Source organism: Oryctolagus cuniculus, chromosome 21, assembly GCF_051225735.1.
Source record: "Oryctolagus cuniculus isolate XC-2025 breed Fujian yellow rabbit chromosome 21, ASM5122573v1, whole genome shotgun sequence".
NCBI classification, from domain to species: domain Eukaryota; kingdom Metazoa; phylum Chordata; class Mammalia; order Lagomorpha; family Leporidae; genus Oryctolagus; species Oryctolagus cuniculus.
In genome coordinates, this window is record NC_142887.1 from 10,483,128 (window position 1) to 10,510,155 (window position 27,028).

Below are 27,028 nucleotides of genomic sequence, written 5' to 3' on the forward strand. Positions count from 1 at the left end.
GCAGCATCCGGAAGCAGGCTCAGAGTCCGGCCTGGTCCCACGGCGGCCATGGCCACGGCAGGCCCGGGGGGCTGCTGGCAAAGCCGGGGCTCTCCACAGCCACCCCTGTGCCGCATCCTGGGCCCGTGGTTAGGCCGCCTCTGGGACACCCACGTCGCCCACGGAGTCCCGGCTCCGCTGCTTCCGATCCAGTTTCCTGCTAGTGTGGCCCGAGTACTTCCTGCGGGACACCGGGCTGCAGTTCCTGGCTTCGGCCTGGCCCAGCGGGCCCTGGGGGCGTGAGCCAGTGGAGGGAAGATGTCTCTTTCAAGATAAAATGAAACGTTTTTAAAAACTGTGTGTGAAGGACCCGCGGCATGCTCTGGCCTGCGGCTTATTTGGGGACAGGGCGGTGCCGGGCACACAAGGGCACAAGCTCTCCCGCTGCCGTCCGTGTTCCTCTCCTGGCCCTGTCTGGTGGGCTGAGAGCCTGACACCGGGAGGCACTGTTTGGCCATGTGCAGATCTTAACCTGACCTCCAGGGTCTCACAAAACCAAAGCAAGTTAGACCTCATTTAAAGGAAAACCCAGGGACACACGGGGGCTCGCTGAGGGGCCCTGCCTCCCTCCCGGGCAGGTCTGTCAAGCCTTCTGCCCCAGGGCCTTTGCACATGCTGTTGCCACTGTCAGGACCGGTCTGGACTGGTCTGGAATGCTCCTCCTCCTCTTGTCTGCCTACTTAGCATCTGTTTATCTTTCAGACCTTGGTTCAGATGGCCTTCCCTGAACCCTCCGCCTTGACCTATTTCCCTGTCATTGTTGTCCTGGTATCCAAGTCCTGCTTCCTAGCCCTCGCCCGTCTCCCAGGACCTGGAGGGAAGCGGGATCGTGTGCTTTCCTCTCCTGCCTCAGCGGTGGCCCAGACGGCACAACTGTTCACTCAGAATTCTTTCCTGGGCTTCCTCGGCGCGCTCTGGCTGAGAACCCGGAAGTCACCACAGGACCCACGGCTCAGGGCCCCGGAGTGGCCTCGGCGGCCGCGGTCCCACACACCTGCCCTCTCGGCCCCGTGTTGTTCGCGTTGGCCTCTGTCGCACGGAGACCGAGCCCCATCAGGTGGCCCAAGGAAAACAAGAGGGCTCCTGCCCCCCCCCCCCACCACGGGAGCCGGCCACGGGAGCCACGAGTCAGGGCCACAGAAGAGGACTCCGGGGGCCAAGCAGCGGAGCAGGCACGCTCAGTCCCGGCCGCCTTCCCGCCACGCAGGGAGCCCCTCGCCCGCCAGCCTCCCCAGGCCGTGTCCTGCGGGCGCCCTCAGAGCGCCATCTCTCCCTGTTTCTGGTCCCAATCCTGATGTGACCTGTTCACCAGTCGTTCCCGATGGCCCAGATGATTCCGGGCAGGCAAATTAGGCAACTCAGCCGTCTCCGGGTCGTGGGGCCGGCACTGTGGAGCGGCGGGTTAAGCCATGCAGGCACCAATTCCACTCCCTGCTAATGCGCCTGGGAAAGCAGCGGAGGCTGCCCCAAGGGCTGGGGCCCCTGCACCCACCTGGGAGACCTGGAGAAACTTCTAGGCGCCTGGCTTTGGCCTGACCCAGCTCTGGCCGATGCTGCCATGTGAAGGGTGAACCGGCGGAGAGAAGATCTCTCTGTCTCTCCTTTTATCGCTGTAATTCTGCCTTTCAAATAAACACATCCTAAAAAACGGTTGATCATAAAATAAAAATGTCCGTGCTGAAGTCTCGCTTTGTCTGGTGACTGTTTAAACGCAGGGCCAGCTGCCCCTCGCCGTCTCAGGCAGGTCCCTGGGACGGATGCACCGACATGCACCGCTCCGTCTGTGATCAGATGGGCCAGTCACAGCAGGAACAGGTGCGATGCGACCCTGAATCACCGTCGACCCTTTGCTGTCCGACCTTGTCCCGCTTGGCTGGCGTGGCCCAGGCAAGGGGGAATGCACGTGGCTTCCGAGCCACCTCCCCAGGGACACGGTAGCACCCATCAGGCACACGTCCTCCACGCCCTTCTCAGCCTGGTGTGCACGGCAGCGAGGGGAGAGCTCAGCTCAACCCCACCCAGCCTCTTCTCAACACTCTCAGTAAAAAGCCCCCGGGGCGGCCGGCTGCTCACAGGAAAATCCCCTCTGGCCCAGGGACTGCGCCCCTCCCCTCCCATTCCCAGGGGGCAGCGCCAGGCTCAGCTTAGAGCAACGCACCCTCCTCGGTTCTTCCCCCTCCCATATAACGAAGGGAAACCCAGGAAACGTACTGTTTTATTAGTAAAATACTTTTTATTGACTGAAGCTACTCAGTTCTCTCAGAAGGGACACACAGGCTCACGGTATAGTCTTTTACAAAATTAAAATTATTTTACAAGTTTAAAATGCAAGTGTTCTAAGTCTTAATGATACAAAAATATTCATGTGAACTCTGATCTCCCAGCAAGCTTGCGCCTGGGTAAGAGCGAGGGAGCTGCCGACCCCGGCTCCAAACCCTGGGCAGGGATGGAGAGGGCAGGGCGGCAGGGCCCTCGGGCCCGCGGAAGGTGTTCCCGCCGAGTGCGACCCCAAGCTGGCCCCTGCAGCGCTGCACCCGGAAACAGGACACGGACGTTCAGAGAAGCAACTCGGCCGGGGGCCTTGCTGACTGCTCCTCCCCCGCCTTCCACATGGCCGCCAGACCCGACTCCGACTCTGGGGACAGAGACAGAGTTCATCACACAGAACCCCAGGAAGCTGGGCCCGCGTGCTCCGAGCCCCCCGCGGCTGAACGCCCACAGGCGTCGGGGTTCACCCTCTGCCCGACGTCACTGGGCCCTTCACCTGCAGAGGGATTCTGGAGGAAGTGTGCACACCAGAGTCCCACAGAGGCGGCAACTCAAGGCACCGCTCGCCGGGCCCCCAGCTGCGCCCTGCGGACTTCCGGAGGGGGTGCTGGACGACTGCGCCTTCCCCAGGGGGCTCTACGAATTCACTTCCTTAGACTTAGAACCCCAGGTGCTGAGAACAAGAACTTCTCATCCGCAGTTCCCTTCCAGATACCTGACATTTCACTCTGATTAAAAGATTAAGCTGAGCAGGTCTGTGCAGTATCAATGGGCCAAGCAGAAAACAGGCCTACAGGGCAAACAGACGCATGGCCTTGACTTTGCATTATCGATGTCCCCGAGTTACTCATTAAATACCCACCGAGATACACGAGGGACTTACGGCACAGCGCAGGCACAAGGTGACTCCGCTGTCTTCAGTGACTCACGAAGGTGTGTTTCTGAGCCGACCCTTCCGAGACGTCCAAGTTCTAGAAAACAACTCCAGATTAACACCCACTTCAGACGACGACACACACACACAGCAGGAATCACTGTAAATGACCGTAGGGAGTTACTGGAATACAAAAAAGTAATTCCTTACAACCACCAGCCATTCATCTACCCACCCACCCATCTATCATCTACCCACCCATCCATCATCTACCCACCCACCCATCCACCCACCTACCCATCCATCCGTCCATCCGTCCACCCATCCATCCATCCATCCGTCCACCCATCCATCATCTACCCATCCATCCATCCATCCATCCACCCACCCATCCGTCCACCCACCCATCCATCCACCCATCCATCCATCCACCCATCCATCTGTCCACCCATTCCTGGCCTCCTGTGTCTCTGATCTCTCAGCAGGGTCCATCCATCCATCCGTCCACCCATCCATCCATCCATCCATCTATCATCTACCCATCCATCCGTCCACCCATCCGCCTGTCCACCCATTCCTGGCCTCCTGTGTCTCTGATCTCGCAGCAGGGCTGCCCTGTTCGCTTTATCACGTGTGTGAAGGCTGGACTTTGGCAGTCAGTTTGCGCCTGGCGGCAGCCTTGGCACAAACTATGTGGGGAGCCCTGGCAGCCGACAGTGGTCGGTCAGAACCCACAAGTCTCTGTGCGGGCCTCCTGCAGTGCTCGGTTGGCCTTGCTTGGTGTTTTGGGGGTTGAGAGGACGACACGCAAAGGAGGAGAAAAGCAGGAGGGAGAGGAAAAAGGAAGGCGGAGGGGCCGGAGGGGCGGCGGCACTGGCGCTGGCCTGGGAGGACACTGGCGCATCTGTGCGCGACCTCGGGATGCTTGCTCGGCGGCCTCCCCTGCCCCGCCCACGGCGACACTCTCCGGCCAAGGTTAAGAGCACAGTTCAAGTGCACCCCTCAGTGCTTCTGCCTGCCCCCCTACTTTACAATCCAAGATATTCTACTCACTTAAAGACATCATTCCGTCCAACAACTCCACTGCCAGGTGTACACTCAAAGTAACTGAACACAGGCTCTCCACAACAGATCTGCCCACGGCCACCCCCTCCAGGCAGCTGACGCGTGGCGGCAATCCAAGCTGAACGCGGGCCACCCACAGCGTGGATGCACCTGAGGACAGCGAAGTCTGCGGCCACAGAAAGCCAAACACTGGGCGACTCCACTGTCGCGGTCAAGGTCACAGACAGCACAACGCTTGCCAGGCTGGGGGAGGGGACGTCACTGCCTAGCGGGTGTGGAGCTTCAGGTTTCCGCAGGGGCTGGTGGTGACGGCTGCACAGTCTTGCACACGTTTGAGCGGCACTGAGTGTACCTCCACACGGGCGGGCCTCTGGCACGCTGGTTAAGACTCTGGGCCGGCGCCACGGCTCACTAGGCTAATCCTCCGCCTAGCGGCGCCGGCACACCGGGTTCTAGTCCCGGTCGGGGCGCCGGATTCTGTCCTGGTTGCCCCTCTTCCAGGCCAGCTCTCTGCTGTGGCCAGGGAGTGCAGTGGAGGATGGCTCAGGTGCTTGGGCCCTGCACCCCATGGGAGACCAGGAAAAGCACCTGGCTCCTGGCTCCTGCCATCGGATCAGCGCGGTGCGCCGGCCGCAGCGCGCCGGCCGCGGCGGCCATTGGAGGGTGAACCAACGGCAAAGGAAGACCTTTCTCTCTGTCTCTCTCTCTCACTGTCCACTCTGCCTGTCCAAAAAAAAAAAAAAAAAAGACTCTGGAATGTAGCCGGCGCCGTGGCTCAATTAGGCTAATCCTCCGCCTTGCGGTGCCAGCACACCGGGTTCTAGTCCCAGTTGGGGCACCGGATTCTGTCCCAGTTGCTCCTCTTCCAGTCCAGCTCTCTGCTATGGCCCGGGAGTACAGTGGAGGATGGCCCAAGTCCTTGGGTCCTGCACCCGCATGGGAGACCAGGAGAAGCACCTGGCCAGCCGCAGTGGCCATTGGAAGGTGAACCAATGGAAAAAGGAAGACCTTTCTCTCTGTCTCTCTCTCTCACTGTCCACTCTGCCTGTCAAAAAAAGAAAAAAAAAAAAGACTCTGGAATGTGCGCTCCTTGTCCAATTCAAAGTCTGCATTCTTTTTTTTTTTTTTTTTTTTTTTTTTTTTTTTTTTTTTTTTAAGATTTGTTTCTTTCAAAGGTAGAATCACACAGAGAGAAAGAGGAAGACGCAGAGGTCTTCCATCTGCTGAAGATGGCTCCCCAAATGGCCGCAGCGGCCAGGGCAGGGCCAGAGGATGCCAGGAGCCAGGAGCTCTTCCAGGTCTCCCGGGGGGGTGCAGGGGCCCAAGCACTTGGGCCATCTTCTACTGCTCTCCCCGGCGCGTTAGCAGGGGGCTGGACTGGAAGTGGAGCGGCCAGGACCCAGCTGGTGCTCCCATGGGACGCCAGTGCCGCAGGCGGCAGCTTCGCCCGAGTCTGCATTCTCTGAGCAGCATGCCCCAGTCCCTCGGCACCTCAGCCTCTGGGCTGACACTCGACTCGGCTTCTGAGCGTCCAACCTCCTTAGACTCCACACATGAGTGAGGTCGGCCCAGCTGTCTTTCTGCTCTGGCTTACTTCATTCAATCGAATGATGCCTAACAGGTCTATCTGTGTTGACACAACTGACAGGATTCCCTTCTTTTTTGAGGCTGAAGAGTTCTCCCTGTGTCAATACGTTTTATTTATTAACACTACTACTACTAATAATAATGATAATACTTATTAATAATTCCATGACAGACGCTGAGGCTGACTCTGTACATTGGCTTTAGTGAACTCCTATCAGTTTTTAAAACTGTCAGCTGGAGGGGCTGGTGCTGTGGCGTAGTGGGTAAAGCCGCCGCCTGCAGTGCCAGCATCCTATATGGGCACTGGTTCAAGTCCCGGCTGCTCCACTTCTGATCCAGCTCTCTGCTATGGCCTGGGAAAGCAGTGGAAGATGGCTTAGGTGTTTGGGCCCCTGCACCCGCGTGGGAGACCTGGAAGAAGCTCCTGGCTCCTGATCAGTCCAGCTCCAGCCGTTGTGGCCATTTGGGGAGTGAACTAGCAGAGGGAAGCTCTCTCTCTCTCTCTCTCTCTCTCTCTGTAATGCTGCCTTTCAAATAAATAAATCTTTTTAAAAAATAAATAAATAAAAAATAAGTCTGCACCTGGCGACTGGCTATTTGTCTGGGCTTGGATGTCCCTGACCCGTAACTGTACCTAAATTTGATCCCTAGCTTCAGATGGACCCTGCCTTGCTTCCTCCTGACCCAGTCTCTGGGAGGCCGCAGTGGTGACTCAAGTAACTGGGAAAGTAGGACTGCATCCTGGCTCCCAGCTTTGGCCTGGTCCAGCCCCAAGCTGCAGGCATTTGGGGAGTGAACTGAGACGGGAGCTCTGTTTGTGCGCCTGTCTGCCTCTCAAATAAATGACATTTGTAAAAAAGAAAAGAAGTATGGCAGGTGTTTGACCCAGTGGCTACGATGTCAGTGAACCACCCAGAGCCTATTCTTCTTTGAGATAATATTTTTTTTTAAGATTTTATTTATTTATTTATTTGAGAGGTAGAGTTACAGATAGTGAGAAGGAGAGACAGAGAGAAAGGTCTTTCTTCCACTGGTTCACTCTCAAAATGGCCGCAACAGCTGGAGCTGCACCAATCCGAAGCCAAGAGCCAGGAGCCAGGAGCTTCTTCCCACTCTCCCAAGCGGGTGTAGGGGCCCAAGCACTTGGGCCATCTTCTACTGCTTTCCCAGGCCATAGAAGAGAGCTAGACTGGAAGAGGGGCAGCTCGGACTAGAACCGGCGCCCACATGCGATGCTGGCGCCGCAGGCAGAGGATTAACCTACTGTGCCATGGTGCTGGCCCTGAGATAATCTTTTTTTATAAAGATTTATTTTTTATTTATTTGAAAGGCAGAGCTATGGGGAGAGGGGGACAGAGAGATTGATCCATCGATCTTCTATTCACTGGTTCACTCCCCAGTTGGCTGCAATGACCATCACTAGGCCTGGGGCTTCTTCCACTGCCTTCTCAGACCTTTATCAGGGAGTTGGATCGGAAGTGGAGCAGCCAGGGCACGAACTGGCGCCCACATGGGATGCCGGCACCGCAGGAAGCAGCCTAACCTGTTCTGCCACAATGCCGGCCCCTGAGATAATCTTTAAGGCTCATGGTAATGAGCATGTTGATTCTAAAATGGTTCACGTTCCAGCCTGCGGTCACTGAGTCAGGTGGCAGCTGCTCCACGGCGGTGACCTAGGCACACCCTGTGAAGAGCAGAGATGCACAGCAAGAGCCACCAGGCACCGGGGCTAAGGCCGGGCGCCGGCTCTCACCAACCGTTCGGCAGCGGCCTGAGCTGCAGCCAGAGTGAGAGGTAAGAAAGATAAACAAACACTGGAAAATCATAAAACTGTCTTTGTTAAAAAGCAATACGAGTGGGGCTGACGCTGTGGCAAAGCAGGGAAAGTCAGTGCTTCAGTGCCGGCACCCTGTGTCAGAGCGCTGGCTCCAGACCCGGCTCCCTGCTGGTGTGCCTGCCGTCCCTGGGGGACTCAGGCATTTGGGAAGTCCAGGCTCCTGGCTTTGGCCTGGCTCAGCCCTGGCTATTGCAGGCATTTGGTGGATGGAAGATCTCTGTCTCTGTCTCTGCTCTCTGTCATTCTGCCTTTCAAATAAGTATAATTTTTTAAAATTATGATTGTTAGAAAATCTACTAGGTGAATTCAATAAAGTTGTAATTTACAAAAATCAACTATAGTTACTTATGTCATCAATAAACAGTTTGACAATGAAATTGAAATACCATGCATAATGGCATCAATAAACGAAACGGTAGGAAGACACTTGGCAGGTGCACAAGGTCTCCACAATGCAAACTGTAACATCTGGTTAAGAGACATATAAGGAGTTCTAAATACGAGGTTATTTCAAGACCGGGTTAAACTGCCACTCGAGACGCCAGCATTCCAAATCGGAGCACTGGTTCAAGTCCTGGCTGCTCCACCTCCAGTCCAGCTCTCTGCTGTGGCTTGTGAAGGCAGTAGAGGATGGCCCAAGTCCTTGGGCCTCTGCGCCCCTGTGGGAGGTCTGGAAGAAGTTCCTGGCTCCTGGATTTGGATCGGCCTGGCTCCTGCCATCTGGGGAGGGAACCAGAGGAGGAAAGCTCTCCCTCTCTCTCTGCAACTCTGCCTTTCAAATAAACAAATAAATAAATCTTTAAAATAAATAAATAAAGTTTTAAAACATAAACACAAATCAGTCCTCTAACAAACAATTCTACTCGTAGGTCTCCTTTCCGAGGGAATCAAAGTGTCTGTCTACAGAAAGACAAAAAATGTTCACAGGGACGGGCGTCGTGGTGCAGCGGGTTCAGCTGCCGGCGCCCCATATTAGAGTGACTCTGAGTCCCAGCTGCTCCGCTTTGGATCCAGCTCCCTGCTAACGTGCCTGAGAAGGCACAGGAAGCCAGCCCAAGTGCTTGGGTCCCTGCCACCCATGTGGGAGACATGGATGGAATTCCTGACTCTGGCTCCTGGCTTCGGGCTGGTCCAGACCTGAATGTTGCACCAGTGGATGGAAGATCTCTTTCTTTCTCTCTCTCACCTTTCACATTAATAATTTTTTTAGAAGTTCAGAGGAATTTTACTCATTATAGCCCCAAACTGGATATAACCCGCAGATGCCAGCCACAGATGAACACGTAACAGGTGCAGCAGTCACACACGGGAGCCTGGCAGCAGTGAAGATGACAAAGAGGGAGCACTGGTGTGCACGCTGCAGGCCTGCGTCTGACGGAGGGTGCAGAGGAGGCAGCACTTGCCCTGGGATGAGACCCAGTGGTGTCTGGGGCGTGCAGTAAGGGAGTCACTTCTCAGAACCTGAGGCACCCTCTGAGGACAGAGACGCGGGCTACACGGGGGCATGCGGATCTGTCTACACTTCTGGAACCAGTGTGACCCACAGGAGTTCTTCACTAAATACCAGCATAAACTTTAAAGACATTCGTAATGAGATGTCTCAGTATTATACTTCAGTAAAGTTCACCTCAATAGAAAAGTATTTCAGTGTTCTTGCAGACTTTTTGCCCCCCCCCCTTTAATATTTATTTACTTGAAAGGCAGTGAGAGAGAGAGAGAGAGAGAGAGAAAGATCCTCTAGCCACTGGCTCACTCCCCAAATAGCTGCAATGGCCAGCGATGGGCTAGGCCAAAGCCAAGAGCCTGGGACTCCATCCAGGTCTCTCATGTAGGTACAGGGTGCAGCACTTGGGCCATCTTCCACTGCTTTCCCAGGCACAGTAGCCGGCAGCTGGATCGGAAGTGGAGCAGCCAGGACTTGAACTGGCGCATCTATGGGATGCCGGCACTGCAGGTGGCAGCCTCACCCACTGCACCACAGCACCTGCCCTTCTTGCAGACTTCTTTTTTTTTTCCTGCCTATTCTGGTTGTTGGTCAGGCAAATAAAAAATTTAACTCAGTGGCTTTCAAATGTCTTTGACTACATCTACAGCATGCTCAGGAAAAGAGCTGGAACCACCAAGTCTTAGTTCCAAGGAATTGTTTCTGAGCAGGAAGGTGGCAGCCAGTGTCCTGACTCCCAGCCCAGGGCTCGCTGCACTGCCGACATGCACGCGGTAAAATCCAAGTCTCTTACGTCACTGCTGCCGAGCACTGTCAACCCAGAGGGAGCTGAAGCTAACGGGGAAACGCTGTGTAAGAATGGGAGGTGTAGCAAATGACCATGCTGCAGTTCCTAATCAAGTAAAGGGTCTCAGAAATCATCATCGAAGCCGGAGCTGCGGCTCACTAGGCTAATCCTCCGCCTTGCGGTGCCGGCACACCGGGTTCTAGTCCCGGTCAGGGCGCCGGATTCTGTCCCGGTTGCCCCTCTTCCAGGCCAGCTCTCTGCTGTAGCCCAGGAGTGCAGTGGAGGATGGCTCAAGTGCTTGGGCCCTGCACCCCATGGGAGACCAGGAGAAGCACCTGGCTCCTGCCATTGGATCAGCGCGGTGTGCCGGGTGCGCCCAGCAGTGATGGCCATTGGAGGGTGAACCAACGGCAAAGGAAGACCTTTCTCTCTGTCTCTCTCTCTCTCACTGTCCACTCTGCCAGTCAAAAAAAAAAAAAATCATCATCAATGAACACTAACGTCGTTACGTGAACTTCAGGGAAACGTACACAGTGGAAGCTCTGGATGGACCGAAATGCGCCCACCGGGGCTAACATCCGCCAGGGGCCTCCCGATCACACCCACCAAGAGACACAGGGCCCAGCAGAGCCCGGAACCCCAAACCATCCCATGTCCCATCAAGGGGCTGGACGGAACCAGCAGTTCGTAGGGATTACAGGGGCTGGGGAGCACATTAAAAATACGAGGTCACTGGGGCTGGTGCTGTGGTGTAGCAGGCAAAGCTGCCGCCTGCAGGGCCAGCATCCCATGTGGGCGCCAGTTCCTGTCCCGGCTGCTCCACTTCTGATCCAGATCTCTGCTATGGCCTGGGAAAGCAGTAGAAGATGGCCCAACGCCTTGGTCCCTGCACCCATGTGGGAGACCTGGAAGAAGCTCCTGGCTCCTGGCTTTGGATCTGTGTAGCTCCAGCCATTGCGGCCAACTGGGGAGTGAGTCAGTGGATGGAAGACCTCTCTTTCTCTCTCTCTCTGCCTCTCCTTCTCTCTGTGTAACTCTGACTTTCAAATAAATAAATAAATCTTAAAAAAAAAAATACAAGGTCAGGCAGGGATGTGGAGACTTCCACAGGACGAATGACCAGTGCCTCTTCTACATATAAATGGCATTAAAACACACACACCAAAAAAAAAAAAAAAAAAAGGAGATGGAGGAAGAAGGGGAAGAGAGAGAGAGGGAGGAGGAGGTGAGGAGGAAGGAGACAGGAAGTAGGGCAGGGCCTCGTGGGCCAGCGGCCGGGACAGGAGCGGCGTGAGGGCTCCTGAGGTAGGTGTGGGCCTTGGCTGCTGTGGTCTGGGTGGCGCGGCAGGACATTTCTGAGATGAGCGGGGACCAGCGCAGTCTGGTCTGAGCTGGCAGGAAGGCTGTACCGTCAGCCTGGTGACTGCGGCTGCTCACGAGGTCCTCGCACGGTGCTCCCTGTCTGCGTCAGTCGCCGCAGGAGATGCGCGTGCAGGGGAAATAAAGCCACCATGGCAGAAAGGGGCGGCTGCTGAGCGAGAGCCGCCTGCTCCGTCTGCTTCTGTGTGTGTTTCAAGTTTTCCACGACCAAATGTTGTTTCAAAATCCCTAAGAACTCACCTGGCCCCGGTAATAAGAGCGAGGGGTCTGCATGCGGGACATTGGAGTCTTTTTCCTCCCCCAAGCACACTCCCCCCACCACACACACACCATGAAAGAAACATGGAGACGCCGGCACAGCGGCACGCGCGTGGCCCGCGGTTCCCGCGACGGCCGAGAAAGACGATGACACGTACGCCTTGGCTGAGAGTCTCGCAGCTGATGGGCAGCAGGGTGCTCAGCTCCAGGTTGGTCACCATCTGACGGGACTCGGCCAGCAAACGCTGAAGCTTGCTCGTGGGCGAGAAGGCGTCCTGGGGAGACAGCAGGCTTCAGCACGCAGGAAACCAGGCGACGAGCGCAGACAGCAGCCTGCTGCGCCCTGGCTCTACCCAGCAAGGCACCACATCCAGCACTGGCACAACCGAAGTCCGTCTGCTTCTCAGACGCAGCTCCGGCAAATCATCTGACTTGCACAGGCCCCCTGGCGACGGGTTAAGTAACATCCGGGATGAAAGAGTCCCAGTCATTACCTACTGGCTCTCCCAAGTCACCTTCCCAAGCCACACTTAGCAGACAAAACACTGGCAACATGGAGAGTTAACACCAAAGGCCTGGGGGCCTTTGCAACTGTGGAGGGCGGGCCTTTGGCCCCGCTGTCCGTGCATCCCACACCAGAGGGCCTAGCTTCCAGACGCGACGCGCACCCCGGGAACAGCAGGAGATGGCGCAAGCACCTGAGTCCCTGCCACCCCCGGGAGATGTGGACTGAGTTCCTCGCTCCCAGTGTTTGCCCTGGCTGTTCCGAGCATTTGTGGAGATCTTTGTCTCTCGCTCCCTCTCTCAAATAATAAATAAAATTAAGTAATCAAATTTTTTTTTAAATGTCAGCTGCTTTTCTTTTTTTTCTTTTAAGATTTATTTATTTATTTATTTGTGAGGTAGAGTGACAGACAGTGAGAGGGAGAGACAGAGAGAGAGGTCTTCCATCTGTTGGTTCACTCCCCAGTTGGCCGCAATGGCTGGAGCTGCGCCGATCTGAAGCCAGGAGCCAGGAGCTTCTTCCGGGTCTCTCACGTGGGCGCAGGGGCCCAAGGCATTGGGCCATCTTCTACTGCTTTCCCAGGCCATAGCAGAGAGCTGGATTGGAAGAGGGGCAGCTTGGACTAGAACCAGCGCCCATAGGGCTGCTGGCACCCAGGCGGAGGATTAACCTACTGTGCCACGAAGCTGGCCCCCAAAATTTTTCTTAAAAAGACAGGTGAACTTTAATCTTCCATGACCTGGCCCAGCGCTGGCCCAGCACACTGAAGACGTTCCATCAGCACTGCCGGGCTGGGGCTGTGGCGCGGCAGGTCAAGCCACTGCCTGTGATGCTGCCATCCACTCGAGCACCAGTTCCAGTCCCGGCTGCTCCACTTCCAACCAGCTCCCTGCTACGGCCCCTGGGAAAGCAGCAGAGGATGGCCCAGTGCTTGGGCCGCTGCACCCACGGGAGACCCAGACGGAGCCCCAGCTGTTGTGGTCATTTTGAACTAATGGAAGGAAGATCTCTGTCTCCCTCTCTGTAACTCTACCTCTCAAATAGATAAACACATCTTTTTAATTTTTTTTCATAAGCATCTGCCAAATGACTGTTGTGAATATAAACACGGACAACACAGGTGTGCAGGGTCAGGGCTGTGCTGCAGATCAGTGGCTGCAAACACTGCGGAAGGGGCTCCGAGAGCTGAAGGCCACAGCCATGTCCCCTACGTAGGCCTCTAGAAAGTGCACAGCCTGACCGGAGTGCAGCTGACACACCACTGACTGTACAACCCAAGGGACCATCTGATGGGCCTGACACACGCACACGCCCATGAAACCACGACCACAAGGAGCAGGGCACACGCTCCTCACTGCCCAGCCCCTTGCAGTCCCTCCCTGGCCCAGCCACCACTGATCTGCTGTCTGTAACCACAGAGCATCGGCACGTCCCATCACCTGCCCTGTCCCTTATGGTTCACTTGCTGGTGGACATTTAGGCTGCTCCCAGCTCTCCAGCCGATGCGGGCGGGGATGCCCCCAAGCGCATGCACACCCCCACATGGAGCCCTCTGTCCCCTCTCTAGGAACGGAACGGCTGGCCACACAGCACGAGCACGGTTAACTTTCCTGCGGCTCCCAGCCCCTCATCAGGGTTCCCGCCACCCAGATCCCAGTCGACAGGTGCAGACACTGTGAGGGGTGCAGCCTGCCCAGCGCGGTTCTCCCCTACACCCCCCTGCCTAACGTCTGTGCCTCTTCAAGTGCGAATCTGCCTGTGTTTACAGCTCTGCTTCCTGATGATAGAGCACTCACTCAGTCACCTCTGAATCCAGCGCCATCGTGTTTTGGGGACGGCTGAGCACACCTCCCTTATTTGCTTGTCCGGTCTTACCTCATCTCGGTGCTGTGCTAACAGAACTAACGCTCGTCAAACACCCACGCCCCGTGCCACCTCACACCCAGCAGTGGCCAGGCCACTGCTGCACACGTCAGACGGGGACACTAAGACTCAAGGAAATTCAGTAATTTTACTGAGATCACAAAGACAAAGCAAAATGGGGTTCTGAGCCCAGGAAATTCTGATTTCAAAGCTTGGAATCTTCCCAGAATAACACCCAGGTAAGCTCAGTTGAACCGGCTTCATTGTGCAGCAGCTGCGGGAACAGCTGTTTATGATGAAGACACCTTGGAGAACCTGTCTGTAGGCACGGCGAGCAAGGCCAGCACGCCCCCTGCGCACGCACGGGGAGACTGCCTCACTGCCCAGGGGTCAGGACTGGGCACCATCATGGTTCATTCCCTCAGGGGGCCACACACTGAGTCCCAGTTAAATGAACAGAGAAGGTCTGCAAGTGTGAGCGTGGTTAAATGTCTCAAAATACTGACAGAGTTGGAAAAACACTGCAAAAGGACACACGCATTTTACCACGTCTGCACATGCTTACAGCACACACACACACAGCAGACGGGAAACACAGAAACAAGCAGGACCCACCCTGGACGGGGTCAGCTGGGGCCGCGCAGGGCACTGGCAGGTGGGCTTCACTTAGTCGCCAGTGCTCATCTCTTCAGCAGGGGAGGCCATGGACATGGGTCAGTCACCTAACTCAGAGAAGCAGAAACAGCCGTCGCCCAGCCCTCTACTGCAAAAAGCAGCGAGGGGTGGGAGCTGGGCGTCGAGTCCCGGCTCTGCTGCAATCCAGCTTCCTCTAAGGGACGCCCTGGGCAGCAGCAGGTGACGGCTCAGGGGCACGGGCCTCTCCCCCGCCCCATGCATGCGGGAGACCCAGGTTGAGTTCTGTGCTCCTGGCTTTGGTTTGGCCCAGTCCCAGCTGTTGGGGACACTGGGGAGATGGAAGAGCTCTCTGCCTTTCAAATGAAATGGAAATAAACAAAAATAAAAATAAAAAAGTGAGCTGTGGAGATTCAGTCAAACTTCCCCAAGTAAGAAAACCAAAAGGTGGGATGTGGAGGTCAGTCTTTCCTTTCCTAACTCAGAGGTTCTCACAGCCCAGCGTGCATCACAGCTCCGGGGGGCTGCCCCGGCTCCCACGTTCTGACTCAGGAGGTCCGGGGTGGCCTGAGAGCACGCACGTCCAGCAAGCTCCCGGGCTGCCGCTGCGCTAAGGGACACATGGAGGAAGAACCACCACCCTCCTCTCCTTCCTCCAAGCTGTGCACAGAAACTAACCGCTGCGCAGAAAGGGAACTTTTAAAAAAAAACCTGTGCTGACTCAAAACTTATTTCTCCTTTTCATCATCTGAAATGAACTGGTGGGCCCATTTCATTTTTCAAGAAAGAAGAGGCAGGAGTCTGGCCTAGTAGTTAAGACACCAGCATCCCGTACTGGAATGCCTGGGTTCGGTCCCAGCTCCACTGCCAGTTCCAGCTTTCTCCCAGCGCAGGTTCTGGGAGGCAAATGATGGCTCAGGTGTCTGGGTCCCTGCCATCCACGGGGAGGCCTGGATCGAGCTCCTGGCTCCAGGCTTCGGTCTGGGCCCAGTTCCCGCTGCTGCGGGCACCTGGGAATGAACCACAGATGGGAGCTCTCTGTTTGTTCGTCTCAAATAAATCAATAACTCTTTTTTCTTTTTTTTGACAGGCAGAGTTAGACAGTGAGACAGAGAGACAGAGAGAAAGGTCTTCCTTCCATTGGTTCACCCCCCAAATGGTTGCTATGGCCGGTGCGCTGCGCCGTTCCGAAGGCAGGAGCCGGGTGCTTCTCCTGGTCTCCCATGCAGGTGCAGGGCGCCAGCCTATCAATAACTTTTAAATACTGAAAAAGGAGGGAAAAATAAATTTACTTAATCTTTACACTGAGGAAAAACTAACCACGCTGTAGTTACCTGAATCCTTGCAGCAAAGTGCTGAAGGCGACAGGTGCGACAGAGTGGCCAGGATGGCCCAGGCTGGGCCCAGGCTTTCTCATTAGCAGAACAAAGGCCTAAATTCACCATCCCAGGCCAGTGCCCTGCTCACTAGGCTAATCCTCTGCCTGCGGTGCCAGCACTCCGGGTTCTAGTCCCGGTCGGGGTGCCGGATTCTGTCCCGGTTGCCCCTCTTCCAGGCCAGCTCTCTGTTGTGGCCAGGGAGTGCAGTGGAGGATGGCCCAAGTGCTTGGGCCCTGCACCCCATGGGAGACCAGGAGAAGCACCTGGCTTCTGGCTTCGGATCAGTGCGGTGCGCTGGCTGCAGCAGCCATTGGAGGGTGAACCAACGGAAAAAGGAAGACCTTTCTCTCTGTCTCTCTCTCTCACTGTCCACTCTGCCTGTCAAAAAAAAAATATATTTGCCATCCCAGTAATCAAGAACACCAGTTTTCCCACCCGGGACAGCCCCGGCCACGTCCACGGCACGCCACTGTCAGCGGGGCCACGTCTCCTGGGGTGCCTGCTGGCAAGAAGCGCTGCACACAAGCAGCTGGGTGTGCCTTACGGGGCGCTTTTGGTATTGTTCTGTTCTGTTCTGTTGTTTTCTTTTTTAACCATGAACACATATCAAGTTACTCAAAAAAGCAATACAACCTTCTCTTTAGAAAAAAAGAGGATTGCTTAAAACAAGTCCTACATTTAAAGTCACGGAGCGGCCAGGTGAAGCGAGCACAGGGAAGAAGGCCAAGGCTCTGGTGGGAGGCTGACGCAGGGGCCGGGAGCTGCACAAGATACAGACCTGCTCGGCGGGCAGCACCGCGTCCCTGTCCCTGGGCGCAGACGAAGGCTTGCACGGGCTCTTTTTATCACACGAGGCCTCGGCCTCATCCTCCCGCGAGGCAGGCTTCGAAGAACCCAAACAGTGGGTGTGCTGGGTGGCGATCAGCTCCCTGTGAACAGCAGAACCGAGCGGAACTCAGAACAGCGTGTCACCAGCACCGCCCCCGCCACGTGGCCCAGCAGGGCAAAAAGTCACTTCTTCAGCCAGAGACGCGTGCGTGGCACGTCACGAGTCAGAGCATCCCTCACACAAACGTGAAGCAAAACAGAATTCCCAGTCAAGAGTCGCTGCGCAGTGGGAGCTTCCCCTCCTCCAAACAACCAGGGAGAAGGTTCCGGGGACAGGACGCTGGGAAGGGAGGGGAGGGCCATCTCAGCCTAAGGCAAGACTGGCAGGACGCTGGGCTTTGTGCCTGGCTCTGTAGAGCCCTTCTGTGAAGGTGGACTCCACTGTGGGGACCGCTGAGGTCGGCAGGGCCTCAGTACCCGGGGCAAACCCGGGGCGGGGTTTCTGTGCCTGTCACTCAAGTTCCAGCCCACCAGGAGCTCCTCCCCGCCCAGGCGCCGCTGCAGGAACGCCAACACTGCAGCCAGATAAGGAAGGGGCACCCAGCGCCTACAATCTACAACTCTCTCTTCCACACAATCACGCACGTGTCACGCGGTGCCCTGGCACGTGCCTCTGCGGGAAGAACAGTGGACGTGGGTCCCTCTAAGGAAGCGAGGCCAAGGGGGCCTTGAAAGACGACTACGCGGGACAGTGAATGTGTGTCACTCATTACATTCACAGCCGTCCACTCTGCTCAAAACCGGCTGCCACCAGCTCTCCCTTAACACGAGTGTTCACGTTTATCAGTGAGAAACGGGCAGTGTGCCCTACTGATATTCGCAATTATTCAAAGAAGATCTTTAAAAAACCAAATATGAATAGATGACATTTAGTGGGACAGCAATTTCTTCTAGAGTTTGCAACTTGGCAGAATATCCGGATGATCTGTGAATGACTCAAGCTTCTAAAAGAGCCCAAGCCTACTCCTAACGCCGTGTGTAGCAGGAAGAGGCTCCATCATGAAGTCGCGTGATGACTAGAAAGGTTCTCATGTGGAAAGCTCGTCCTTCCTGTGATTTAGCATTGAAGAGCTGTGCCTCATTTAGAAACACACAGCACTGCAGCACCGCTCAGCCCCAGGGCTCAGCGACCCATCAGGCAGACGAGCCTGGAGAACCGCTCAGGCTACTAACTCACCTGTTTCCTCTCCCAAACCCCCAGTAACTTTTAGCAGCTTGTTAAACACAAATATTCTCTCTCACACATGAGGTTTAAAAACCAGAGACCTCGGGAAATGTAAATGCAGAGGCAGGCATACGCTGGACACACGGGCAAGCAAAACGCCAGGTGGCCCCGGACCCGGGCAGACCCCAGCTCGGGTTCGGGACGCGTGGTCTGACCTCCACAGCGGCTCCCGGGCGAGGGCTGCTCCGAGCAGCACTCCACTGTGTGGTGACCGTCCGTTTGCTTTTTTATAAAACATATTTGCTCAGCTCTTAACAACTGGCTTTGTTTTCAAGCAAAACCTTTGCCTCAGAGGCTGTTCGCTGGAATCTAATAGTCTCTGTACAAACAACAACGCGCTCTGCCCCGCAATGAGGAAAAGACCCAGTGGCTCGCCCAAGACAAGCCTGCCCTTCGCAGACACCACTTCCGCTTCACCGTGGGCGCAGAGGGGCCGCCGCGGCCCTTTCTGCCTCTACCTTCCGCACGCGCGCGGCCGGGTGTTCACGGCCAGGCCATTACCAACCTCACGGAGGAGCTATGTTTCATGCCACTGACGCTTCCTGAGCAGGTGCACGCGGATTTGTGGCGGACGATCCTCTGCGTCTTGGAAGGCTTGAAGATGTTCATCCACGCGACGTCAGACACAGGGCCCAGCGCCTCCACCACAAGGTTGCTGGGGTGGCAGCACGCGGACTCACACACGTCAGCGTCACCCAGACAGGCCTCGCTGTCCTGGCCACAAGAGATCTCGGCCCTTTCCGTGGGATCCTGACACTCCACATCCAGCTTCCCCGGCGGTCTGGAGCCAGAGCAGCCGGCCAGGCCCAGGTAGACGTTCATGGCGTGCCACTGCTTGTCGCCGGCCGCGGGTGTCTCTTCGTTCTGAAGCCCATTTCCGTCGCCCTTTGGTGACTTTGCGTGGGCCTTGCACAAGGTCACTTTGCTTTCAGGCTCAGTTTGGAGTTTCCCTCCCAGAGACCACGGCTTCTGCCTCTCTGTCGAGTCCTTGGTGAGCAGAGACGAGAGTGCGACCGCACCCTTCTCCCCGAACGCAGCGCCCGCCTGCAGCCGGCCCTCCTTGCAGGCGTCACAGGAGCCCCTGTCCAGCCTACTGTGCTGAGCCAACGCCGCCTCCAGTTTTTGGTCCCTAACCAGTGACTTCTGATGTTTCTCCCTTTTCATGTCGACTTTTGAGTGGTGAATCTCAAGGTCTGATAAACACATGTCTCTGCTATGGTAACATTACAAAAACACGGACGTGGTGAGATACATTTGACATTCTCATCTCATGAACACAGCAAAGCCCGGGGAAGACCCACTTGCCTGGTCGTTACAGCCCAGGCCTAGCCCCTCCCTCCACCTTCCCTTCCTTTCTTATCTCCTGCTGCAGAGACTGTCTATACACCAACAGACCAAGACTACTACAAAGACGGGACCATTTCCCTTTGAAGTGTGCATGCCACACGCACTCAGGCCACCTGATCCTTGGAAAACACAGCTCGCGCCCTGTTAAGGCACAAACCACTTATGCTTTCAAGGAATGGCCGCAGCTCATCTCGTGTCAATGAAGCTCAGAGAACAGAGAGCCAACCTGTTAGGGGCTTTCCGGGAAGAGCACCCTGAGCTGGTCTGGTATCTCCTGGGCACAGCAGCAGCTGGGACATGGAGCAACAGGGGAACAGCACCCAGCAAGGCCTCAGGCCCCACGAGTGGCGGGCGGCAAGGTCCGTCCAGTGCAGACCTGCGCTTCCATGCCTAGGCCCTCTCTTTCCCACGCCTCATTTTTTCTAGATTTATTTATATGGGGCTGGCACTGTGGCTCAGTGGTTAAGAAGCCATCTGCAGGCCGGCACCGTGGCTCACTTGGCTAATCCTCTGCCTGTGGCGCTGGCACACCGGGTTCTAGTCCCAGTTGGGGCGCCGGATTCTGTCCCGGTTGCTCCTCTTCCAGTCCAGCTCTCTGCTGTGGCCCGGGAAGGCAGTGGAGGATGGCCCAGTTCCTTGGGCCCTGCACCCACATGGGACACCAGGTGAAAAACCTGACTCCTGGCTTCGGATCAGCGAGGTGCGCCGGCTGCAGCACGTCAGCTGCAGCGGCCACTTGGGGGGTGAACCAACGGTAAAGGAAGACCTTTCTCTCTGTCTCTGTCTCTCTCTCTCACTGTCCACTCTGCCTGTCCAGGAAAAAAAAAAAAAAAGAAGAAGAAGAAGAAGCCATTTGCAGCACACATCTCTTATGGGTACTGTGGTTCAAGTTTCGGCTGCTCCACTTCCAATCCAGCTCCCTGCTAATGCGCCTGGGAAGGCAGCAGAAGATGGCCCAAGTGCCTGGACCCCTGCACCCATGTGGGAGACCTGGAAGAGCTCCTGGCTCCTGGTTTTGGGCTGGCCCAGGTCCTGCTATTGCAGCAATTTGAGGGGTGAACCAGCGGGTGGAAGATCTCTCCCTCTCTCTTCCTCTCTCTGTGTAACTCTTTCAAATAAACCTTAAAAAAAAAAAAAAAGTACAAGTGCATCGTGACACCGCCTCAGCAGGATTACCTGCACTCCAGAGCCTTCGGTTCCTCCGTCTTGGAGTCGTATATCTGCACTAATTCCTGAGAATTCTCCACATTGAAATTCAGAAACTGCAGATCACTCTGTTGTTTCACATAAATCTGCCAGAACACAGAAAGTCAACATGGGATACAACAGGACCAGACTGAACCAGCGCACGATACGGCAGCTTCAAACCCAAAACCAGATCAGGGGGCTACTGCAGAAATACAGTAAATACACTCGCTTTATTTTTGCTTGTGTCAGCAACAGGTTTGTTAGTGGTCTCCCAGCCTTTAATCACCATAAGGAAGACCCCATCAGCTATGCTAACACGGTTCGCACCCAAGGTAATCTGGATCCCAAAAGACCACCCACAACCCCACAGCAGGGACTTTCCTGGAGACCGGCAGGGAGCGGTCCCCGGACGCCCACCTGTCTCAGGTTGTGCAGCTCGGCACTGGTGCGCTCCTGTTTTGACTTCGCGATGTCCAGTAGCTCATCTTTCCTCTTCTCTCTCTCCACTGTCGAAGGACAACCGTCAAAGCACGTTCCGCCAGCCTCATCAGTGCAGAGCCCCCTTCCCAACTTCCCAACTGACTTCATTTTTTACAGATTTACTGATTTGAAAGGCAGAGTGACCGAAAGAGGAGGGAGAGAGAGTGAGGACAAGAGCCAGAGAGCCTCTGCGCACTGGTTCACTCCCCAAACGCCGGCTACAGCTTGGGGTGGGGGGTGGGGGGGACACTAACATATTTTTGTTGTTTGTGAACTTAAATGTAGCAAAATGGCTGACCAGGGAGCTTTGATCTGTGATCCGGACCAGTTCATTTGCCAAATGGGAAAATTTGTGTCTTTTTTAGATTTATTTATTTATCTGAAAGTCACAGTGACAGAGAGGAAGAAGAGAGACAGAGATATTGTCCATCCTTTGGTTCACTTGCCAAATGGCCACAACAAACAGCTCTGGGCCAGGATGAAGCCAGGAGCTGAGGCCATCCAGGTCTCCCATGTGGGTGCAGGGACCCACATACTTGGGCCATCCTCTGCTACTTTCCCAGGGGCATTAGCAGGAGCGGGACTAAAAGTGGAACAGCTGGGACTGGAACTGGCGTCACAAGTGGTGGCTTAACCTGCTGAGCTACAATGCTGTTCCCAATTGGAAAAACTTTTAGTGTAATTAATGCTGAGTCGCACAAAGGGATTCAAACTCACATGTGTGTTTGTACTTACCTAAACACAGAGAATCTCTGAGAGCGAAGAGGCTGAAACTGGAAGTGAGCTTAGATGGGAGGATTGAACAGTCATTTTTCTTCCTCTTGGCAGGGGAGGAAGTGGGAGTGGCTTCCAAATCTCTGCACTTACTGCATATTACTTTAGTTTTAAACATTTCTCAGCCAGCGCCGCGGCTCACTAGGCTAATCCTCCGCCTGCGGCGCCGGCACACCGGGTTCTAGTCCTGGTCGGGGCGCCGGATTCTGTCCCGGTTGCCCCTCTTCCAGGCCAGCTCTCTGCTGTGGCCAGGGAGTGCAGTGGAGGATGGCCCAAGTGCTTGGGCCCTGCACCCCATGGGAGACCAGGAGAAGCACCTGGCTCCTGCCATCGGATTGGCACAGCTCTGGCCACTGCAGCCAATTGGGGAGTAAACTAAACCAGCGGATGGAAGACCTTTCTCTCTGTCTCTCTCTCTCACTGTCTAACTCTGCCTGTCAAAAAAAAAAAAAAAATTTCTCATATTACACAAGCAACCTTTCAGTGTAAACCTCCGTCACCCTGAATCTCTCCAGCAGGAGCAGGTGGTGCTCCCGCTTCGCTGAAAGCCCCGCCCACTTTCAAAGCCTTCGATTTCCCGAGAGCTCTGTTCACCTGCTGGGCGCCGAGCCTGAGAGCACTCCTTCCCAGGCAGAGTAGCACACTCAATGCCTCAGTGCACAAGGACTAAGAGAGGCAGCGTCCTGTTTTTAAAGTCCTTTTTACAAGGCCCAGACACCGTGGTTAAAGGTGAGCACTCCAGTCCCAGCTAGGAGAAATCAGCATTTGTGGATTAGCCTGACGATGAGCAGGTGAGAAGCTGCAGAAATAAGAGAATCGGGGCCAGCACTGTGGCCCAGGGGTTCAGCCCATATGGCAGTGCCAGTTCGAGTCCCAGCTCCTCACTTCCCAACCAGCTTACTGCTAATGCGACTGAGAAGGCAGCAGAGGGCGGTGTGGAGAGACCCGGATGACGCTCCTGACTCCTGGCTTTGGCCTGGTCCAGCCCAGCTATTGCAGGCATTCCGGGAGTGAACCAACAGATGGAAGTTATTTCTCTCTCTCCCTCTCTCTCTGCTCTACCTTCCAAATAAATAAATCAATCTTAAAGAAAGACTCTACGGTAACATATCATAGGAGAAAAAATGTTACTATGTTTTAGGAGAAATGATTTGATTCCCACAGAGCTGAGACACCAACATTAAATGTTTCACTTAAAATCTAACTCAGGAGGGGCCAGCACTGTGGCACAGTGGGTTAAGCTGCTGCCTGCGATGCCAGCATCCCATATGGCCACTGGTTCAAGTCCTGGCTGCTCCCTGCTGATGCATCTGGCAAAGCAGAGGAGACGGCCCAAGTGGTTGGGCCCTGCACCCACGTGGGAGACCTGGAGGAAGCCCTTAGCTGTTGTGGCCATTTGGGAAGCACCGCAGCAGATGGAAAATATCTCTTTCAATTTTTATATAAAAATTTTATTTATTTATTTGAGAGGTAGAGTTACAGACAGTGAGAGGGAGAGACAGAGAGAAAGGTCTCCCATCCACTGGTTTACTCCCCAATTGGCTGTAGTGGCCAGAGCTGCGCCAATCCGAAGCCAGGAGCCTGGTGCCTTCTACCGGTCTCCCATGGGGTGCAGGGCCCAAGGACCTGGGCCATCCTCCACTGCACTCCCAGACCACAGCAGAGAGCTGGCCTGGAAGAGGAGCAGCCGGGACTAGAACTGGCGCCCATACAGGATGCCGGTGCCGCAGGCGGAGGATTTACCTATTGCGCCACGGAGCCAGCCCCGAAAATATCTCTTTGTCTCTCTCTCTCTCTCTGTAACTATGCCTTTCAAATGAATAAAAATAAATCTAAAAAAAAAATCAAACTCAAGAGCCGGTGGTGTGGAGCAGCAGGCTAAGCTACCATGTGAGACGCTCACATCCCATATTGAAGGGCTGGTTCCATTATGTCTCAATTAAAAGTAATTTCAAAAACCCGACGAGCCTCACTACCTAACTATAAGAATGGCTGAAGTTAAAAGGCACTGCCCCTCCCACGACAAACACCTTCCTAAAACAGGCTGCAGCTGAATGGGTACAGTGAGCCCGACCGTGCACCGACCCGTTTTCAGGACCCCGAACACACAGCACACGGACGTTTACCACTCTGGGCCCTGCACGCAAACGCCTGCTGCTCTTTCCCCGGGGCTGTGCAGCGGGTCGAGAGCACTCAGAGGGAGGCGCGGGCTCTGAGGAGACCCCAGCTCCACAAGGGAAGCATCTGTGGGTGGCCCGAGGGCCAAGCAGTGGAGAGCGTGGGGAGGAGTCTCTGAAGGCCACTCCCCCCCCCCCCCCAAGCAGGTTGACTGCTCAGGCCCTCCCAGCACAGGCCTGTGGTGTCATCTTCCTTCTCAAGGTGACGCGTGCGGAATTCGAGAATAATGACCGGGCCAGGTCATTATTAATTCACCCCTTTGCACCACGCAAGTCAACAGTGTAACAGACCCACAGGGGGCCTGCATCACTCACAGGGAATCCCCGTTAGCTACATGAATTCAATTATACGCACAAAGAAAAAATAAAAGGGAAACCCAGCTACTTTCACTGCGGCAGTGACGCCCATGGTCGCCGGTCTCTGCCCCATGCCCTCTGCTGCGCCGCAGGTACCCCACGGCCTGGCCCCTAAACACCTACTTTTTAATTGGCCCTCAGGTAACTTCAGTCATCCTAGCTGATTTTGGAGTAATCTACACGGAGCGAGGCAGGACCACCGTAACTGGCAATGCATCCCGGCAGCTTTCTCTGCGCGGCTTAGCTGGGAGATGAAAGCAGAGCAGAGCGGGCCGCTGTTTCCTGCGCACGCAGAGGACTGCACGGAGCCAAGTGCACCGGACCTGTGGGACCTGCTAGGTTCTCGCCAGGGCTCCACCTTTCACTGCCTGGGAGACCTGGGTGAGATTCAGCCCGAGCCTCAGCCCAGCCCTGGCAGGATCCACTTGCATACTGCTGATGGGATTTCACACAAACGAATAGGCCTCCAAGCCTGGGAAAGCAGCAGAAAGATGGCCCAAGTCCTTGGGCTCCTGCACCCATGTGGAAGACCCGGAAGAAGCTCCTGGCTTGTGGATTGGGCCTGGCCCAGCCCCAGCTGTCGAGGCCATTTGGGGAGTGAACCAGCAGACAGAAGATCTCTCTCTCTCTCTTTCTCCTTCTCTCTCTAACTTTTTCAAATACATTTTAAAAAGAATTTGTATTAAAAAAAAAAAAGAGGAAAAAAGTAAACTTCAAAGACAATGTGTCGACCTTCAGCCTTCCACTACGTACTATCCCGCTAAGCCTGAGATGCTGTTCCTGGGCTTGCTTCCCTTTTGTGACTGGAACGTAGGAGCTGTTCTGGGACAATGGTATGAGAAGAGTCCTAGGAAACCAGCTTGGGGGCAGGTGTTGCGGGCCTCGAGTCAAGCAGCTGCTAGGGCGCCTGCATCCGATAGCAGGGGGCCTCGTTCAAGTCCTGGCTACTTCGGACTGACTTTCTCTCTCTCTTTTAAGATTTATTTGTTTATTTGAAAGTCAGAGTTACAGAGGGAGAGGAGAGACAGAAAGAATCGTCCTCTGCTGACTCACTCCCCAAATGGCTGCAATGGCCAGGGCTGGGCCAGGCCAAAGCCAGGAGCCAGGAGCCTCTTCCGGGTCTCCCACGTGGGTGCAGGGTCCGAGTACTTGGGCCATCTTCCACTGCTTTCCCAGGTGCACTAGCAGGGAGCTGGACTGGAAGCAGAGCAGCCGGAACTTGAACTGGTGCCCACATGGGATGCCAGCACCGCAGACAGAACTTAACCTGCTGCACCACAGCGCCGGCCCCTACTCTGGACTTTGAATCCGGGTTCCTGCTAACGTGCCTGGGAGGCAGCAAACGATGACAAGCACTTTGGTTCCTGCCACCACGTGGGAGACATGGACGGAGTTCCTGTCTCCCGGCTTCAGCCAGGCCCTGCCCTGGCCTTGCAGGCGTTTGGGAAGTCAGTCAACACATGGAAGATCTCTGTCTCTCCGTCTTTCAAATCAATAAATAAAACTTTGAAAGGAAAAGAGAAAAAGGAATCAGCTTAAGAAATGACAGAAAAGTCATTCACAAAACAGGCTGTGACATCACCCAGCAATCCACATACTTCGCCCAGCTACACGTGATCAGAAGGGCACTGGCAGCCATCCTGCAGCGCTTCCTCCGACCCCTACAGCAGTGCTGGGCGACGTCTGGCCCAGGGCGGTCCACGGCCCACAGAATCGTCCAATCATCTGGCCTGGCCTTGCCAGGGCAGCCACAGGCACGACTTACACTCAGTAACCCCACAGCCGACGGCGTTTGAGCTAATGATCCTGGATGGCCTGCGAAGGATGTCATAAACATCGAAAGCCCCCTCCCCTGCTGCCACGGCGCTCTGTGCACAGCATCTGTAGAGCGCTGCGTTCTCGGGGGGCCCGTGAGCCCCTCCACAACTCCCAGGGCGCCAGGCACACAGACAGCCAGAAACAGGAGGCGGCGATGGCGGCCCGGCAACCCCAGAAGTGCACACAGCGCCCTCTCGTGGTGGAGGATCACACGGCCTTCCTCCGTCCTCCACCAAGACAAGAGTCCCCCTTCACTGGACAATCTTCAGTGGAATATGATTTTGTCCTTTTAGTGTTCAGAAACTTATTCTCCCTTAGAAAGAGGGATGGAGGGTAGGCATTAGCTGAGTCAAAATTGTTCATCTAATTCCCCATTTTGAACTTTGCCTCCAAATCTATGATTTTCCTATCAAAACGAAACCCAGTAAAACCTGTGGCTGGCAGGGATACAAATCAGCTCCAGATACCACCGAGGTTCAGCTGGGAGGGGGGAGGGGGGTCACCCCAGAGCACATGCTGAGAGGGGTGGGCAGGGGACCCAATGTGATTTCCATGTTTATCCAAAGGGGACATTAGGAAACTTGCTTTAGATCCAGAAAATGTCATCCCTGCATTCTTATTTCAAGGTCACACTGATACAATAAAACACGTGAGTATTTTTCTAAATATAATAATTGTATGTGATGTATTTGCAAAACTGGAAAAATGTTGAATTTCCAGTTTTATCTAGTATTTGCAAAATTATAAATGTCCTCCCTTCATTGATCTGTAAGATTAAAAAAAAAAGAGATTTATTTATTTATTTGAGAGGCAGAGGGACAGACAAAAGAGGGAAAAGACAGGGAGTGACTTTCC

At 55.1% G+C, this 27,028-nt stretch overlaps 1 protein-coding gene across 13 annotated transcripts in view; it reads right to left on the reverse strand.

Annotated features, from left to right (window-relative positions):
* Nucleotides 1–2,252: 2,252 nt before the first annotated feature.
* Nucleotides 2,253–27,028, reverse strand: part of CCDC62 (coiled-coil domain containing 62) — a 37,453-nt gene continuing 12,677 nt past the window's right edge. For 3 of the 13 annotated variants that reach the window (XM_051837803.3, XM_089323177.1, XM_089323178.1), the window contains 7 exons: nucleotides 20,985–21,073; nucleotides 20,556–20,671; nucleotides 18,538–19,245; nucleotides 16,698–16,848; nucleotides 11,698–11,814; nucleotides 3,191–3,278; nucleotides 2,253–2,674 (listed from right to left, as the gene is read on the reverse strand). In XM_051837803.3, coding sequence (XP_051693763.3) covers nucleotides 3,225–3,278; nucleotides 11,698–11,814; nucleotides 16,698–16,848; nucleotides 18,538–19,245; nucleotides 20,556–20,671; nucleotides 20,985–21,073 — 1,235 coding nt within the window. In that variant the 3' untranslated portion in view covers nucleotides 2,253–2,674; nucleotides 3,191–3,224. The other 10 variants (XM_089323183.1, XM_089323181.1, XM_089323180.1 and 7 more) reach the window with 10 other exon arrangements.